Here is a 17,620-nt window from a genome sequence, read left to right as displayed (position 1 = left end):
GAGGTGTTTTTGCTTGCCAATTCTGCTTTTGCTAGTTGCCTGTAATGCATTGGGGGGCCTTGATGATCCCAGGAGAACCCTAAAAAATAGATCTTTGTAGATTCCAGGAGCTTTCTGCTCTGATACTCTGTCTTCTTTCTCTCCTTTGTCCACCCTTTTTTGCCTATATTCCCAGGGCTCAGCTCCCAACCTCTATGTCTGGAATGACATGAATGAACCATCTGTGTTCAATGGTCCTGAGGTTACCATGCTTAAGGATGCCCAGCATTATGGGGGCTGGGAGCACCGGGACGTCCATAACATCTATGGCTTCTATGTGGTAAGTGGTGGAAAGGAGAGTTGGCGGAAAGAGGGAAGACAAGGCCCAGAGACTGAGGACCAGGCAGCTGCCAACAGATTAGAGATAGCTTTTACTTTTCGCTTCCCCTCCTCTCTATTCTCCCCACCCAGCACATGGCAACTGCTGATGGGTTAATACAGCGCTCCGGTGGCATAGAACGTCCCTTCGTCCTGAGCAGGGCTTTCTTCGCTGGCTCCCAGCGCTTTGGTAAGATTTGGAGGAAAGACCCAGATGTGGTGGCACATACCTATAATAATCTCAGTGGCTCAGGAATCTGAGGCAGGAGAATCACAGGTTCAGAGCCAGCCTTAGCAACTTAGCTAGGCCCTAAGCAACTGGGCTGGGGATGTGGCTCAGGGGTTAAGTACCCAGGGTTCACTCCTTGGTACCAAATAAATAAATAAATAATGTAACAAACAAACTTGGAGAAGAGAGCCGTGGCAGAATGATGTGAAGGACCCCTGGCCTGGGCCTGGTTCTTGGCGAGCTGCACACTGTGTCTTCCCAGCTGTGCACTTTGAGGGGAGCCAGAGTAAGTGGGAAATTCAGTTCCTGTTCAAGTGTTCATTTAAAAAAAAAAAAAAAAATTTAAGACACGTTTATTAAGTGTCATAAAAAATATGGAATGCTTGGGCTGGGATTGTGGCTCAGCGGTAGAGCACTCGCCTAGCATGTGTGAGGCCCTGGGTTAGATCCTCAGCACCATATAAAAACACATAAATAAAATAAAGATATTGTGTCCAACTACAGCTAAAAAATAAATATTTAAAAAAATATATGGAATGCTTCACAAATTTGCGTGTCATCCTTGCGCAGGGGCCATGCTAATCATCTCTGTATTGTTCCACTTTTAGTATGTGTGTTGCCAAAGTGAGCACTAGAATTTTTATTTATCTATTTATTTATTCATTTTGGTGGTTCTGGGGATTGAACCCAGGGCCTTGTGCATGTGAGGCAGGCATTCTATATGGTGCTGAGGATTCAACCCAGTGCCTCACACATACTAGGCAAATGCTCTACCACTGAGATACAGCCCCACCCTGTTTAAGTGTTCCTGTGAACTCTGCATCTTCAGAGGATCCTGGGGCCCCAGAGCAGATGTGGCGGGTCAGAGATGTCACCTGTATAGAATACTGAGCACCTTCTCTATGTTACAAGCTCCTTCCCTCTTGTCTTCCTCAGGAGCTGTGTGGACAGGGGACAACACTGCAGAGTGGGGTCACTTGAAGATCACTATCCCTATGTGTCTCAGCCTAGGGCTGGTGGGACTTTCCTTCTGTGGTGGTAAGAGGGGGAGGAATTTGGGGCCTTGGTTGGTGGCAGAGGGGCAAAATAGAGGGCACAAGACCTAGGCATGAGCAGAGAGCTGAAGAGTCTGGAGGGTGGAGAACGTTTGGGAAGCTCCTCAGACAACATCTCTCTCTTTTACCTTCTTTTTCTATTCTGCTCCTTCCCTCCCCTCTCTCAGCTGATGTGGGGGGATTCTTCAAGAATCCAGAACCAGAGCTGCTTGTACGCTGGTACCAGATGGGTGCCTATCAGCCATTCTTCCGGGCTCATGCCCACTTGGACACTGGGCGGCGAGAGCCATGGCTGTTGCCATCTCAGTACCAAGAGATAATCCGAGATGCCTTAGGCCAGCGATATTCTTTGCTGCCCTTCTGGTACACCCTCTTCTATCAGGCCCATCGTGAAGGGTTTCCTGTCATGAGGTGAGACACTCAGTTGGGTAGAGTGGACTGAGGTGGGTGGGAGACAGGGGTCCAGGTTGCATCTCGAGGCCTTTTTCTTCACTCAACACAACCTTGTAAAGGTTCTTCTGTGTCTTCCCAGCTGTACACTTTGAGGGGAGCCAGAGTGAGTGGGAAATTCAAGATCAAGAGTGAAGGGGAGATTATTGGGAATGAATAATATCAATAAATTCCCAAGAATGGCAAGGTCTTGCTGGGCACAGTGGCACAGGCCTGTAATCCCACTGGCTCAGGAGGCTGAGGCAGGAGGATCTCAAGTTCAAAGCCAGCCTCAGCAAAAGCGTGGCACTAAGCAATTCAGTGAGACCTTGTCTCTAAATAAAATGCAAAATAGGGCTGGGGATGTATGTGGCTAAGTGGTTGAGTGCCCCTGAGTTTGCTCCCTGGTACCAAAATAAAAAAATTCTAAAGTATAGTCATTTGTTTAAAAAAAAAAAAAAAAGTATAGCCATTTGTGGTGTGGTGGCCTGTGCCTGTAATCCCAGTGGCTTGAGAGATGAGGCAGGAGAATTGCAAGTTCGAGGCCAACCTCAGCAATTAGTGAGGCTTTAAGCAGCTTAGTGACAGCCTGTCTCAAAAAATGGCTGGAAATTTGGTTCAGTGGTAATGCACTCCTGGATTTAATCCTCAGTATAAAAAAAAAATCTAGGGCTGGGGTTGTGGCTCAGTGGTAAAGCACTTGCCTCACATGTGTGAGGCACTGGGTTTGGACCTCAGCACCGCATAAAAAAATAAATAAGTAAAGTTAAGTTTAAAAAAATTAGCCTTTAAAAAATATATATCTTAAGTGGAAATGAGTTTGTTTTGTTTGAGGAATAAAAAAAAGCCAGTGAGCTTGGGTAGGGAACCAGAGGGAGAGGTAAGAGTTGAGGTTATAGAGGAAAATATGATCCGATTCTGAAGAACCCATTGATGTGCCAGGAGACCTCTGGAAAATTGCTATGCAGAATGGTTGGCAGAAGAGTGGAGGCGGGAAGGTGGGATAGGAATTGAAATGAACAGACAAGGTGGGATTGCATAGTCGAGACCTGAACCCCAAATGCACTGTCTGGCTGCAAGCTCTTGGATCTTACCCCTGTGCTATTCTCATTGCCAGTTATTCTGGCAACATTGTTGACTTCTGTTTAATGGCAGGTGTCTTCCTTTCTTTTCTCACTTACTTCCTAGGCCCCTGTGGGTGCAGTATCCTCAAGATGTGACCACCTTCAGCATAGATGATCAGTTTCTGCTTGGTGAGAAATGGGAAGACAAGAGTGTTGGATTGGGCTGTGGCTGAGAAGCACTTGTGGACCTATGTCTGCAGAGGCCCAGGGAGGGAGGAGTGAGTGTGGCTATTATTAGCAGGGTGGTGCTTTGGTGTTCTCTGGCCTGGGAACTGATCCCCTTAGTGCCATGTTGATTCTGGTGTGTTTTAGGGGATGCCTTACTGGTTCACCCCGTGTCAGATGCTGGGGCCCATGGTGTGCAGGTCTACCTACCTGGCCAAGGGGAGGTGAGTTATGGAAGTACATGGTGGGGAAAGATGTTGAAGGCCAAAGAAAGCAAACAGGGTGGATGTCCCTGTGCATTGTGTGACCCAATATCTTATCTCTTCTATTACCCACAGGTGTGGTATGACACTCATAGCTACCAGAAGCATCATGGTCCCCAGACTCTCTACCTGCCTGTAACTCTAAGCAGTGTGAGTATGCCGGCTTAGTTGCTAGCTCTATCTGCTTATAAGTTTCCAGAAGGGATGACAACATGTGCTTTGTGGTTCAGTACTTGTGAGCACAGATGAACAAGAGTAAAAGATGCTGTGGGGTCTATGCGGGAGAGTTAAGACCAGCACTGCTTTTGCCCTAGATCCCTGTGTTCCAACGTGGAGGGACAATTGTGCCTCGATGGATGCGTGTGCGGCGTTCTTCAGACTGTATGAAAGATGACCCCATCACTCTCTTTGTCGCACTCAGCCTCCAGGTGAGTACGCACACGAAGAGTGACCTCAACCATCAGCTTGCCTTCCTAGTCCCCTGGGGATGTTTCCCTTGCTCCCTCTTAACTCAGGTACTCACCTTGCCTACTTCCTGCTCAGGGTACGGCCCAAGGACAGCTCTTTCTTGATGATGGGCACACATTTAACTATCAGAATCGCCATGAGTTCCTGCTGCGTCATTTCTCGTTCTCTGACAACACACTTGTCTCCAGGTAGCTGGGTACCTTTTAGGGTTATGGGGAGGATCTTGGGGATGCCCATCGCTCACTGTGCTCTTTTCTCATCTCCTGACTTTGGTTGGGTTTCCTTTTTTCTGCTCTGACATTTTTCCCCTGGTGGGCATTTGTTTTTGTCACCTCCAGCTCAGCAGATCCCAAAAGCCACTTTGAGACACCAGTCTGGGTTGAGCGGGTGGTGATAATGGGGGCTGGAAAGCCGGCAACAGTGGTGCTTCAGACAAAAGGTAAGTGACTGACCTGGCCCCAAGTTAGGGAGAGGGGAAGTGGAGGCGAGATGGGTGAGGTTGGGGATGGTGTATGTCTGTAGGGAAGCAGCTCACTGCTGACCGTGGAACTTTTTCTTCTTCCTTCTCCAGGATCTCCTGAAAGCCATCTATCCTTCCAGTATGACCCTGAGACCTCTGTGTTGATACTGCGCAAGCCTGGTGTCAATGTGTCATCTGACTGGAGTATTCATCTGCGATAACCAATGGGATGTGTTCTGGGTTGAGGGGGGAAGGGTGTGGTGGTGGTGAGAGCTGCCCTTTCTTCTGCCTTGGAGTTTGACCCTCCCCAGACTTCAAAATTCTTATCCCAAGACCCAGATTCTGCTAACATCTGGACAGGATGAGAGGACTGTGCTTGGGCTCTGAATTCCTCTTGTGACCTCCTCACCTCTCCTGCTCTGTTGATTCCAAGTCTTTCCTTTCATCCCCCCAGCATCCTGTGGCTCTTCCTGGAGCACACTCACTTGCAAAGACCTGGGACCACAGGGTCCTTGCCTCCCTTTCCCTTTCCCTTCCTAAAGGGCCCTAAATTTCCCCCAGACTTCTCCGTTCATGCCTCTTGTGTGTTAATGCCATTTCTTGGAAGAAGATGAGGACAGTGAACTTTAGGTTTAGGGTTCCTCCTCTTCTTCCCTTTCTCCCCCACCAAAATGCCCTCTCTTATTTCTTCCTCCTGGTTCTACCCTGCCAGCTCTTCCCTTTCTCTGCCCCACTTCTACACTGGGACCACCCCTTATCTATAAGGGATGAATGAATGGATCAAAGGAGTGAAGTTGCTGGAAAACATCCTTTTCCCTTTCATCCCAACCTTTTCCTCTCCCCAATTCCTTCTAGGGCTGCTGCATTTCTGGCAGGGGCAGTTCAGCCTACCCTGTCCCTTGAGGGGAAAATGTTTCCATGTCTCCTTAATTAAGACAGGATGGGCATTAAACTTCTTTTGCCCCCTTCTGGTCCCTTTGGGGCATTCAAAATGGAGAAATCAGTTGTGATTTCATTGAATCACGTCACCTATATTTATTGCTGGGAGAAGGCTGAGGGTGGGGGGAGATGATCATGTGTGCCCAAGGTTGGCCGGAGGCCCTGGGTAGGTGGGTTGGGGCAGAACTAACAGGGAACCAGGGGAAATATTTGTGGGATTTTTTTTTTACTTGGTCCCCAGCTGTGACAGGTTTTGATAAAAGGAGAAACAATAAAGAAATAAACCATAAATAACTTCTAGATGTCTGAATTCTAGTTGTGGCCTGAGCCACATACCCTAGGAGCCCAAGGGCCTGACATTTTCGTCTGATTTTAGCATAAGCCACCTGGTTTTCAGGAAAATGAGCAAGCACGAGCTGCCTTCATCTTGCTAGATAGCATGACTTTCACAGCAAAGCTGAGCAAGGCCATTGGGTTTTAGTAGGCCTGGTTAATGCTGTGATCAGAGCTAATGTCTCATGGATGGAAATAGCTATAAGGTCAGAAGTTCTCACATCAGAGGCTCTTTCTCTTTAGTTAAGAGCACTTTCATATGATTTTCCAACCTGGAGTGGTGGGCAACATCTGTAATCCCAGCTCCTTGGAAGGCTGAGGCAGGAGGGTCTTAAATTTAAGGCCTAAGCAATTTAGGGAGAACTTACCTCAAAAAAGTAAAGGACTACTGCACAAAACTCAAAGTAGATCAAGGGCCTAGGGATTAGACCAGAGATTGCACTTAATAGAAGAAAAAGCAGGCCCAAGTCTTCATCATATCAGCTTAGGACCTGACTTCCTTAACAAAAGACTCCTAAAGTGCAAGAAATAAAATCAAGAATTAATAAATAGGATGGATTCCAGCTAAAAAGTGTTGCAGCAAAGGAAACAATGTGAAGAGAGAACCAACAGAATGGGAGAAAATCTTTTTACTACATGCACATCAGAGTACAATGCCACAGTCTGGCTGGGCACAAAATCATGAGCTACTCACAGCCTTGTAGATTCAAACAGCAATTCTTTATTCCCGAACTCACACCAGCATTCTACAAACACGTTCTGGGCAAAATCCCAAATACTCTGAATCCAACAGAACTCAACGGGGACTCAACGAGCAGGCGTGCCTGAGGCAGCAGGATATGCCCTATTCCCAGCAGGGTACACCTTAAACCTGGAACCGCCCTAAACCCGGATTGCCCTAAACCGGGAACGCCCTAAACCCCCGATCTGCCCTAAACCCGGATCCGCCCTGGTCCTTGAGCAAGGTCACCTTACATGCAATGACACTGCAAATGACCTGAGTCATGCCATGCATCATTCTTACTTAGCAATGGCCCTCAGCAGTACTGATCTCCAGGGTATATAAAGAACTCCAAAAACTTAACATCAGAAGAACTAATAATAAATGGTCTAAGGAGATGAGCAGAAACTTCACAGAAGATATATAATCAACAAATATACAAAAAAATGTTCAACATCTCTAGCAATTAAGAGAAATGCAAATCAAGACAGATTTCATCTCCAGTCAGAATGGCAATCTTCAAGGATTCAAGCAACAACAAGTGCTGGTGATGATGTGGGGGAAAAGAGACACTGATTCATCACTGGTGGGATTGTAAAATGGTACACATGGAGATTCCTTAGAAAACTTTGGAATCATTTGACCCATTGACCCAGCTGTCTCACTCCTGTTTATACCCAAAGGACTTAAAATCGGCATATTACAGTGGCACAGCCATTTCAATGTTTATGGCGGCTCCATTCATAATAGCTAAACTGTGGAACCAACCTACATGCCCTTCAATAGATGAATGGATAAAGAAACTGTGATGTATATATACACAATAGAATATTACTCAGCCTTTAAGAAGAATGAAATTATGGCATTTTCAGGTAAATGGATGGAGTTGAAGAATATGCTAAGTGAAGTAAGCCAATCCCCCAAAATCAAAGGCCAAATGTTTTCTTTGATAAGTGGATGCTGATCCATAATGGGGAGTGGAATGTAAGGGAATGGGGAGGGCAAGGGAAGAATGGAGCAACTTTGGATTGGACAGAGGGGAGGGAGTAGATGGGGTGGTGTGGGGGGAGATGGTGGAATGAGTTGGACATTATTACTCTTTGGGTATGCTTGCATGAATGGTGTGACTACATCATGTACAACCAGAAAAGTGAAAAGTTGGGCTCTATTTGTTTAAAAAAAAAAAAAAAGTGAAGGGCTAGGGATGCAGCTTAGTGGTAGAGCACCTCTGGGTTCAATCCCCAGTACTACTAAGTCTCCCATTGTTGGAGGAGCAGTAGACATGTAGCCCAGTGTATGGCACTTACCTGCCTAGCATGTGTAAAACTGAGTTCAATCCCTAGCACTGCAAAGCAGACTATTGTTAAGATCAAGAGCCCATAGTCTCAACTACTATGGAGGTTTAAGTGGTAGGTTTGCTTGAGCCCAGGAATTCACCCTGTGCAACATAGCCAGACCCTGTTTCAAAGACAAGGGCTTGGGGATTGGCTCAATACTAAAACACTTCGTTAGTATGTCTGAGGCTCTGGGTTCGATTTCCATGTGCCCTAAAATGGGGGTAGATAACATTGGGGTTTGGGAGAGAGAGAGAGAAATTCAATTTTTTTTAAAAAAATGTGTTATTTTTTGCTGTACTGGGGATTAAACCCAGAGGTGCTCTACCACTGAGCTACATCCCAAGCTCTTCTCATATTTTTATTTTGAGACAGGGTTTTGCTAAATTCCCCAGGCTGTCCACCAACTTGCCACCATCCTGCTTCAGCCTCCTGAGGAGCTAGGATTACAGACCTGGGCTGCTACCATACCCAGCTGGGAAGTTGCCTTAACTCTATTGTAGTTAGCAGAAAAAGTTCTGATATTTTATTTCATAGTAGGGTGACTACAGATAATGTACTGAACAAATTTTTTTTAGAAGAAAAAGAAATCAAAATATTTTTGAGTATTTTCACCAAGAATAAATGATCACAGAAGAAAGGCTTATCCTGATTTCAATCATTACACAATGTATACATGTATTGAAACATCAGGTATCCCTTACATTTATACAATTTTTATGTATCACTTAAGAAACTAAAGTCTCCCATTGTTTTAGTGACAAGAATATCTTCTTTCTTTTTTTGGGGGGGGGTGGAGGGGTGGGACTGAACTCAGAGACACTCAACCACTGAGCTTCATCCCCAGCTCTATCTCTATTTTGTATTTCATTTAGAGACAGGGACTCACTGAGGTGCTTACTGCCTCCTTTTTTGCTGGGGCTGGTTTTGATCTTGCAATCCTCCTGCCTCCGCCTCTCTAACCGTTGGGATTACAGGCTTGCGCCGCCCAGGCGGCTGCATCTTCCACACTGACCACATCTTATGATCATGATTGTTTCACAAGAACCTGCTTTGTCTCTGAAGAAAAATGACTGCTAAGGGTGGTTTATGCTTGTGAGGTAGTAAAGGATGTGTTCCTGGAATTCCCTGGCTCAGGAAACAATTCTTGAATTCCCTGAAATGGAGACTCATAATAGTCTGCTGAAAAACAGTAGGTTTGGGGGAAAAAAAAGAATTACAAAACCCAAAACCCAGTGGGTTAAAGGAAACAATATTCTGGAGATGAGTATTTAAGAAAACTGCCCCATGGCATTAACACCAATTTTATCAACTTTGGTTTCTTATCTATAAAATGAGACAATACCATCTAAGGATTACAGTGAGGATTATATAAGACACCCAGGGAACCGGGGAGGCCCTAGATTTCATTCATTGGTATAACAAGTATTGTGTAACTATTAACGGATGTTATCACTGAGCCGTGAATGAATCTGCGCAGAAAATCTGGGCGCAGGGGCTGGATTCCTTATGCAATTCCATGTTCAAGTGCTGGGACTGGAAGTCGGTCCCACGTGCTCCCACCCGGCTTTCTGACGGCCGGCCACACGTGTTCCACATGGCGGATGTGACGTCACCGCCCCGTGATTCCCGGAACCTACCTGTGGGCCCGGAAATTAAGTCGGCGAGGAGCCACCGATGACCGGAAGTAGGCTCCGGGCGGCGCAGCCAGACCCAGCTCCCGGGAGCTGGTCTAGGAGCGCGAGGAGGGTGGGACGCAGGGCGGGGCCGCTTCGGGGGCGGGGCCTGCGGGCCGGCGGGCTGGGGCTGGGGCCCGCTCCTTCCCGCCGCTACCCCGCCAGGCTCGGGCGCCCGCGGCGGCGCGGCCGATGAGGCTGAGCTGAGAACGTGTTCTCGCCTACTCCGTGGCTGTCGATCGCCGGCCTCCTCGCTACGCGCTGGTGCAGCTCGGTGAGCGGGCGGGGCAGGGTGCGGCGGGCCGGCCCGAGGCGCCGGCCNGGAAAAGGTTGGGATGAAAGGGAAAAGGATGTTTTCCAGCAACTTCACTCCTTTGATCCATTCATTCATCCCACTCGGCCCTCTGGACAGCCCTCTGCGGCCGCGGTGCACTACCCTCTAGAACGCTCCGCGGCTTCCCGCCGCACCTCGGATGAAATCCAGACTCCTTCCCAGAGCCTGCAAGGCCCCGCATGATTCTGCGGCCACCCTCCGGCCAAACCCCATTTCCCCTCTGCTTCCCTCTGCTTCAGCTAGACTGGCTCACTGTCAGTTTCTTGAGAACCCCGTGCTCAGCGCTTTCTTAAGCTCTTAACCTCCTCCCTCTCCCTGCGGCGCTTTTCTCCTTGCCCTTAGGCCGCTTCTTTCTCATTCTTTAGCTTGGATGTCACCTCGTCGGAGAGGCCTTACCTGACCACCTTTATTACTGCTGACTCCCTTCTATTCTCTATTTCCTCCATGGCCTTTATCACATTCTGTAGTGATTTATTAATCTGTTTCTTTGCTTAGTGTCTGCTTTCTCAAGTAAAGTGAAAGCTCCGTGAGGGCAGGGACTGTGTCTGTTTTATTCCCTGCTGTATCCCCAGCACCTAAGGCAGTGCCTCCTAGGAGGACTATTCAATAAATATTTATCCAATGATGGAATCAGTGAATTTAATGACAAGTCTTTGGTCGTCATTAAGGGAGCAGATTGAAACCTTCCTCTTATACAGGGATTTAGGGAGAGTGCCACTTCGTGATCCTCAGGTATTTGAGACAGTCTGGTTGGGAGTAGTGGGACATGCCTCTCATTCTAGCTGCTCTGGAGGCTGAAGCAGGAGGATCACAAGTTCCTGCCTGAGCGACTTAGTTTTATTCCCTGCTGTCTCCCCAGCACCTAAGGGGATACAGCAAATAAAAGGCTGGGGATGCAGCTCAGTGGTAGAGTGCTTACCTACCATGCTTGAGACCTAAGGATTAATCCCCTGCACCAAGAGAAGAAAAGAAAAAAAAAAAAAAAAAAGGAGAGAGAGAGACTGTCCTAGTTAAGGACCTCGACCTGTTTCTTATAATTCCAGAAGGTAAAAATTAAGAACAGTAAAATTAGGGTTAGTAGATAGAAAGGATAGCACAGATAACCGACTCAATATCAAAATAAAAATTGTAACAGGACTGAGAAATAGCTCTGGTAAAGCACTTGTCTAGAATGTACAAGGCCCTGGGTTCACCAGTGCCACACACAAAAAAATGTAACAGATGGACTTTTAAATGTGGAGGGACCAGACCTGTTGGCACACACCTGTAATTCCAGTGGCTGGGGAGACTAAGGCAGGAGGATCCCAAGTTCAAAGCCAGCCTCAGCAACTTAGTGAGACCCTAAGCAAGTTAACCAAACCCTGTCTCAAAATAAAAAAATAAAAATGGCTAGGGATATGGCTCAGTGAATTAAGCACCCTGGGTTCAATCCCTGGTACCAAAAAAAAAAAAAAAGAAGAAGAAGAAGAAGGTGGAGAGAGGCTGCTAATTGAGGCAGTGAGTTCCCCACCACCAGAGGAATAGAATAAGGCTAAAAGTCATAGACTGGGGATGTAGCTCCTTGGTAGAATGCTTGCCTAACTTGTGCTAAGGCTGTGGTTTGACCCCTAGCACCACAAAGGAACAAAAAAGAAGTTGTAAGGGGAGGTCCTGCATTGGCTAGAGGTTAAAGAGGAAGGTTTTTGGCCCTTTGGGTTGCTGAACAAACTTGTGTTTCTCTGCCCCCCACTCCCTTTCCTTATTGGTGCTTCCTGGGACCAGGCCAGCCATGTGACTGTCTCCCTCCCCTGCGGGCAGCAGCTGAGCAGCTTCGGCAGAAGGATCTGAGGATTTCCGAGCTGCAAGCTGATCTCCGTCGCCCACCCCCAGCCCCTGCCCAGCCCCCTGAACCTGAGGCCCTGCCTACTATCTATGTCATTACCCCCACCTACGCCAGGTATGGGCTTTGGTTTACCCAAGAGGGTTCCTTCAACCAAGAAATTGGGGTTGATGATGAATTTGGGGAGGTACTGGGCTAGAGGAATGTTACTTTAAAGTAGAGCATGCCAAATGCGTGGATAAAGGAACCATATCTTTACTCAAAAGATCTGTGGGAAAATGGTTGTTTTTCTATTAAAATAGATAAGAACACACTAGGACACAGATTATAAAATTCCTTCTAATTTATAAGACACAAATACAAAGTTTCAAATAAATTTTGAGCTTGCAAATGAATTAACTCTTCTTGGTGATCCGATGGTGGAGACTAAACTAAAGAAGAGTGACTAAACTAAAGAAGAGTGCTGGGAATGTAGCTCAGTGACAGAGCTCTTGGCTAGTATGATCTAAGGCCGTGGGTTTGATTTTCTGCATCACATAAAAATGTAGGAAGAGGCTGGACAGTAACACTAGTCTAGAGATGGTTCCACAAGCTGTTGTTTACAGTGTGTTGCTCTTTACCAGGCACTGTGCTGAATGCTTTACATTGCTTTGTTTTAAATCAAAAATGTAGTTTTTCTACTGATAAAACCAATTTTGGAATGTGGTTTTGTATCTGTAGCCAAGAGGGCCTGTTAAACATGCCTCCCTGGAATCAAATGGTTGACCCCTCTAGGCACAGGTGGCTCTAGAGGCCATCTTCACACACACCACCAACCTTGGGAAACGCAGACAGATCTGAATGATATAGAAGCTCAGAAGAGGCTGAACCTCACATTCCCAATGCCTTCTCTAAAATCGAATCAATCTTTCTTCCTTCCCTGAAGAGTAATGAGCCAAAGGGCTCCTCTAAAATTCCACTCCCTGGAAACCCAGCACAGAAGGAAAAGACCCTGGTCTACTGGTGTTTTAAAAAGTCATTATCTTGGGCTGGAAAAGAGCTCAGCTGATAGAGTGTTTGCCTTGCATGCATAAGGTGGTGGGTTCAATCCCCAACACCACCACAAGAAAAAAAATGTCATGATCTTAGCTGGTTATGGTAGCACAAGCTTAAAATGCCATGCAACTCCAGAGGCTGAGGCAGGATGATCACAAGTTAAAGCCCAACCTCAGCAACTTAGTGAGGTCCTAATCAACTGTCAGACCCTGTCTCAAAAAAACAAAAGCCAAAAAGGTCATTATCTTCTTTACATTTTAGAACAACAGTATTCCCATTTTACAACTGAATAAATTTGAGGCTCAGATAGAGCAATTTCCGTGGTGTCTCACTTAAGTTGCTAAGCTGATATTCCAACCCAGTCTGATGCCAAAGACTATACCCTTAATTTTTATAGTCCCCCAGCTAGAGTTCTGGAGGTGAGTGGGTGACCAATATGGACTGGAAGGACAGGGCAGGTGAATGTCCACATGGAGCTGACAGTCAAGAAAGAGGGAGTTGGGAAAAGCCAGGGGAGAGGCCAGCAAGAGAAGCTTATCTGTTGCTGTCCTGGCTGAAGTGGGCCAACAGTACCTGCCCCTTTCCTTCCTGCATTTTTCCCCTGCAGGCTGGTGCAGAAGGCAGAACTGGTGAGGCTGTCCCAGACCCTGAGCCTGGTTCCCCGGCTGCACTGGTTGTTGGTGGAGGACTCCGATGGCCCTACCCCGCTGGTTTCGGGGCTGCTGTCTGCCTCTGGCCTCCTCTTCACACACCTGGCCGTCCTTACCCCCAAGGCCCAGCGGCTTCGGGAAGGCGAGCCAGGCTGGGTTCGTCCCCGTGGTGTAGAGCAGCGGAACAAGGCCCTGGAGTGGCTTCGGGGCAGAGGGGGCGCCGTGGGGGGGGAGAAGGACCCACCGCCACCAGGGACCCAGGGAGTCGTGTACTTTGCTGATGATGACAACACCTATAGCCGGGAGCTCTTTGAGGAGGTGAGCACTGGGATGGGGATGGGGAAGGAGACCAACCAGGTGGCACCAACTTCATCGATTTCCTTGATTACCAGTGTTGCTGTAGGCTGCTGGGTGAGGAGCAGGATGCAGTGGGGCGGAGTGAGCCAAGTGGTTCTTTCTGTTTCCCCTTGGCTACCTGTTCTCTGTTTCTTCTCTCCTGACCTCTGTTAGATGCGCTGGACTCGTGGTGTCTCAGTGTGGCCCGTGGGGCTGGTGGGCGGTCTGCGATTCGAGGGCCCTCGGGTACAGGACGGCCGGGTTGTGGGCTTCCACACAGCATGGGAGCCCAACAGGCCCTTCCCCGTGGATATGGCGGGATTTGCTGTTGCTCTGCCCTTGCTGTTGGCTAAGCCCAGTGCCCAGTTTGATGCTACTGCTCCCCGAGGACACCTGGAGAGCAGTCTTCTGAGCCATCTAGTGGATCCCAAGGACTTAGAGCCACGGGCTGCCAATTGCACTCGGGTAAGGGGGTGGAGGTAGGCACAGAAACTTGGCTGTGGGATGGATAGGATGGGAAAAGTGGGGTGAAATCATGGGAATGGGTGTTTGAACAAGGAGAGAACTTAACAGCTCTCTAATCGACCTTGCTTACTCTAATGAAGGGGCAGCTGGGAGCCAGGGAGGGACAGTGGTCTTCTGCTATACATCTCCCACAATCCTGGTAACCTATGTGGCACAGAAAGGGTTAAGGGACAAAGCCCCATTTTAGAGGCATGAAAGTCAGCCCCATTCCCAGCCCTTCACATTTTGCAGACAACACTGTGAAGGTAGAGGAGTCAGAGAATCCATTCTACCCGGATGGCCCCAGAGGCCAAGCCACAGCTAGATCCAGCTCTAACTGAAACCCTCCCATACAGGTACTGGTGTGGCATACACGGACAGAGAAACCCAAGATGAAGCAGGAGGAGCAGCTACAGCGGCAGGGCCGGGGCTCAGACCCTGCCATTGAGGTGTGATGGCAGCCCCACCCTGACTTCCACCTATTTTAGGCACAGACCTTGTGGGACTGGGCACATGGCCTGCCCAGGATGTGGTTTTCCAAATCCTGACCCCTGAGAGCCAGAGGCAGCCCCTCCAGCCCTAGGGCATGGCCCAGCTGCTCCTCCCCTCCTTCAGCCTGCCATGTGGCACTGCCCACAAGGCTGGGGACAAGCGGCCCTTGTGTTGAGCCAGGTCAGCCCTGTCTGGGGTGGAGCAAAAGGACAGATGGACTTGGGAGGGAGGGTGGCTAAGGAACTGGGTAACTTATTGGGGCTGGGTATGCACTCGGGGGCTGAAGGAGCTGGGCTGGACCCTCCCCACTTGAGCATGCGGACCCCCCTCCTACCTCCAGAATAAAGAATCTCAACCTGGTGGGGCCTCTTGTTTTTCTTTACTTGGCACATCTCATCCTGTTCTTTCTCATCCTTAGAGAAGTGGGTACCTGTTCCTACAGGCCAAGCCATGGTCAGGGTCAGAAATTTGGTGTACTGACTTCTCCTTCAGACAGAAATCAATTCTTTCAGGGCTCTTAGCCCCCTAATAAGAAAGATAAGTAGCTTCCATCCAAAAGCTTTATTAAATCTATATATCCAAAGCAGTCTCCAGTCTTCCTGTGTCACTTTCCTGTCATCCTGTTCTTTTCTGATGGCTGGTGATTCTTGCTTCAAGGGCTAGGCCCTAGGACACCTGGTTTTCTCCCTCACCCTACTCTAGCTTGCTGACTATACTTAACACCTCTTATTCCAGGACCCTACCTGAAGCTCTGGTAAGGAGTTGTGAATTTTCCACACTTGTCCATCTATCTGTCCCTCTTCCCCTTCCCCAACCCCTATCCCAACTCCTTGGGAGGTGCCTCTTCTGGTGGGGTTTTCTCAGGTGCTGCTCTGTGGGCAACCCCTCCCTGTAGCCATGCTGTTTTCAGCCCACCAGGAAACAGATAGCCCTGGGTCTCTTCTTCTGCATCGATGACCCCTCTAAGCCCCTCCAGCGCTGTCTGCAGGTACCGCAGGCCAAGGAGTACCAGAGCCTGTGGGAAAGCCAGGGAAAAGAGTGGGCCAGTGCTTCCTAGGACAGTTGGAGACACAGTGGAGTCCCAGCTGGAAGGAGGCCCTGGACACTGTGCTAACTCACCTGCAGCAAGAAGGTGACAGCCAGCATGCTTCCCAGTGTGCTTGCCAAGCTCTGCAGGTGGCCCAGCAACACCTGGTGACACCCTTGGGCCCAGAGGTTTAGGTTGGGCTGTTGGGGATCGAAGAGAGGGTGGGCATAGGGGTCTGAGAGTTGGCTTTGCAGGCAAGGCCGGGGGAAGTGGGGGTTGCAGCAGGAAAAGGGAACCCCATCTGTCAGGTACAGGCCTTCCACATTACTCTGGATTCGGCTGCAAGAGGAGGGGGCAGGAGTGTTAGGATGTCTACAGACAGGCCTGTAGGAAAACTGAGGGCCGCAGGGGTTGAGAAGAGAAAAAAGATAGTAAAACATTTACCATCTGCTTTACTATGCGCCAGGCATGCATAATTCATTTATCTTCACAACAACTCTAAGATAGGTACCTGTCTATAAGACGGGTACTGTTAGATGAGTTTTACAGATGAGTAAATGGGTCCAGAGTACTTTGGCAACATACCCTGGGTGCACAACTGATAAATGGTAGAGCTATAATTCTTTCTCTCAACCACTGTGCTCTACTATGTGCCTGGGTAGTGAGAGGTGCGGTTTCAAGGTAGCAGGAGGGTATCTACCTAGGGAGGAGAAGGAAGAAAGAGAGAGAGAAGCATATCACTCACTCAACCACGTCCTGGTCACTGGGGTCCAGGTAACGGTTGCTAACCCACTGGACTCCAAACCAATCCTTGTAGCCATGGCGCCCGCAGCAGTGGTGCCTCAGCTGCAGTTCATCCATCAGCAGTTTGGCATGACAGTGCCCAGGTACCTCTGTGTCCTTGTAGCGAGTCAAGGCAGTCCCCAGACCCTCCTCCAGTCCCTCAACGAGACTCATAGGCAAACCCAGAGCTAGCCCCAGGGCAAAGACCAGGAGTCCCCCGCCTCCAACAGTGCCAGCCGCCAGCAACGGGCCCAGGACCCCTCGCCAGGGAGGGTATCGAGCTGCATCCAGACTTGCCCTGCTGGCTCCTGCACCCCCCAGTCCTGTGCCCAGAGCCACTGCACCCGCTACCAGGGCAACCTGGGGCAAGGCAGAGAATGGGCAGGAGGGAGCCAGGAAGGTTCCAAGGTACTGCAGCTGGACAAGGAGGTGGCTGCTACAGAGGAGGGTGAGGCCACCGGCCAGTGCCAACAACCAGGAGAGGAGCCAGAGCCCTTGAGCCAGTCGGATGCGGGACTGGAGGGGCAGCACCAGGGGCAACACCGGCGCCATCTCCCATCGCTGCCGGAGGGAGTACAGAGCCGTCGGAGATGGGGTTGGCGGGGGACGGAATGCTGAGTCAGCTCAGCCCGGCTTGAGCTGGGCTAATGCCACTCTGACCCCAATACCCTGCGCATCCTCCCACCCCAGCTTTAATAACCTTCCACCAGCCCCAATTCGGGATGCCTCGGCCTTGCCCCCTCAGGAAAAGCTCCGCCCCCGGGCAAAGGGCCCACTTCATGACCCCGCCCCTGCCCCTTCACGGAAATGGGGGGGTTTGGTCCGCTCGGTCCAACCGGGTTACGGGCTAGGGGCGGAGAGCTCAGGCCGGCTCCCTCCGGGATCCCTGAAAGCCCAGGGGCGGGGATCCCGGAAGGGCCTGGAGACCGCAGATGGACAGGGAGTGAGGGGTCAGCCGACTGGCCCCGCCCCCGTACTGAGCGACGAGGCCCGGACAAGGAGGGGTTACCAGGCAGCCCGGCCCCCCCTCGGGCCCGCCCCCCCTCCCGCGCTTCCTGGCGGCTCCGCGTCCGGCGCCTGTTTGTGC

At 49.5% G+C, this 17,620-nt stretch overlaps 3 protein-coding genes and 1 non-coding gene across 7 annotated transcripts in view; 2 read left to right on the top strand and 2 right to left on the bottom strand.

Moving 5' to 3' along the window:
• The window catches only part of LOC107135921 (integrator complex subunit 5), a 33,967-nt gene extending 28,184 nt beyond the window's left edge, over window positions 1-5,783 (top strand). For all 4 annotated transcript variants that reach the window (XM_048788995.1, XM_048788994.1, XM_015478085.2 and 1 more), the window contains 11 exons: window positions 176-319; window positions 451-547; window positions 1,523-1,624; window positions 1,809-2,052; window positions 3,259-3,323; window positions 3,507-3,583; window positions 3,698-3,772; window positions 3,937-4,050; window positions 4,166-4,278; window positions 4,429-4,529; window positions 4,662-5,783. In XM_048788995.1, coding sequence (XP_048644952.1) covers window positions 176-319; window positions 451-547; window positions 1,523-1,624; window positions 1,809-2,052; window positions 3,259-3,323; window positions 3,507-3,583; window positions 3,698-3,772; window positions 3,937-4,050; window positions 4,166-4,278; window positions 4,429-4,529; window positions 4,662-4,771 — 1,242 coding nt within the window. In that variant the 3' untranslated portion in view covers window positions 4,772-5,783. The remainder of the gene's footprint in view (window positions 1-175; window positions 320-450; window positions 548-1,522; window positions 1,625-1,808; window positions 2,053-3,258; window positions 3,324-3,506; window positions 3,584-3,697; window positions 3,773-3,936; window positions 4,051-4,165; window positions 4,279-4,428; window positions 4,530-4,661) is intronic.
• On the bottom strand, window positions 1,112-1,218 carry LOC125612204. The gene has a single exon (XR_007342541.1). It is a non-coding gene; the product is annotated as a U6 spliceosomal RNA (small nuclear RNA).
• A 3,771-nt stretch (window positions 5,784-9,554) lies between the features above and the next one.
• Window positions 9,555-15,083, top strand: B3gat3 (beta-1,3-glucuronyltransferase 3). The gene is made up of 6 exons (XM_015478080.2): window positions 9,555-9,564; window positions 9,762-9,827; window positions 11,649-11,823; window positions 13,349-13,709; window positions 13,902-14,192; window positions 14,588-15,083. The coding sequence occupies exons 1-6, from the start codon at window positions 9,555-9,557 to the stop codon at window positions 14,684-14,686; spliced, it is 1,002 nt and encodes a 333-aa protein (XP_015333566.2). The 3' UTR covers window positions 14,687-15,083.
• Window positions 15,084-15,269: 186 nt separating this feature from the next.
• On the bottom strand, window positions 15,270-17,596 carry Rom1 (retinal outer segment membrane protein 1). Its single transcript, XM_015478079.2, has 3 exons — window positions 16,496-17,596; window positions 15,843-16,089; window positions 15,270-15,738 (listed from the first exon to the last, which is right to left on the bottom strand). The coding sequence occupies exons 1-3, from the start codon at window positions 17,083-17,085 to the stop codon at window positions 15,541-15,543; spliced, it is 1,035 nt and encodes a 344-aa protein (XP_015333565.1). The 5' UTR covers window positions 17,086-17,596; the 3' UTR covers window positions 15,270-15,540.
• Window positions 17,597-17,620: the final 24 nt, after the last annotated feature.

This window comes from Marmota marmota, unplaced genomic scaffold, assembly GCF_001458135.2.
Source record: "Marmota marmota marmota unplaced genomic scaffold, marMar, whole genome shotgun sequence".
Lineage (NCBI taxonomy): Eukaryota > Metazoa > Chordata > Mammalia > Rodentia > Sciuridae > Marmota > Marmota marmota.
This window is presented reverse-complemented; position numbering and strand designations above follow the sequence as displayed.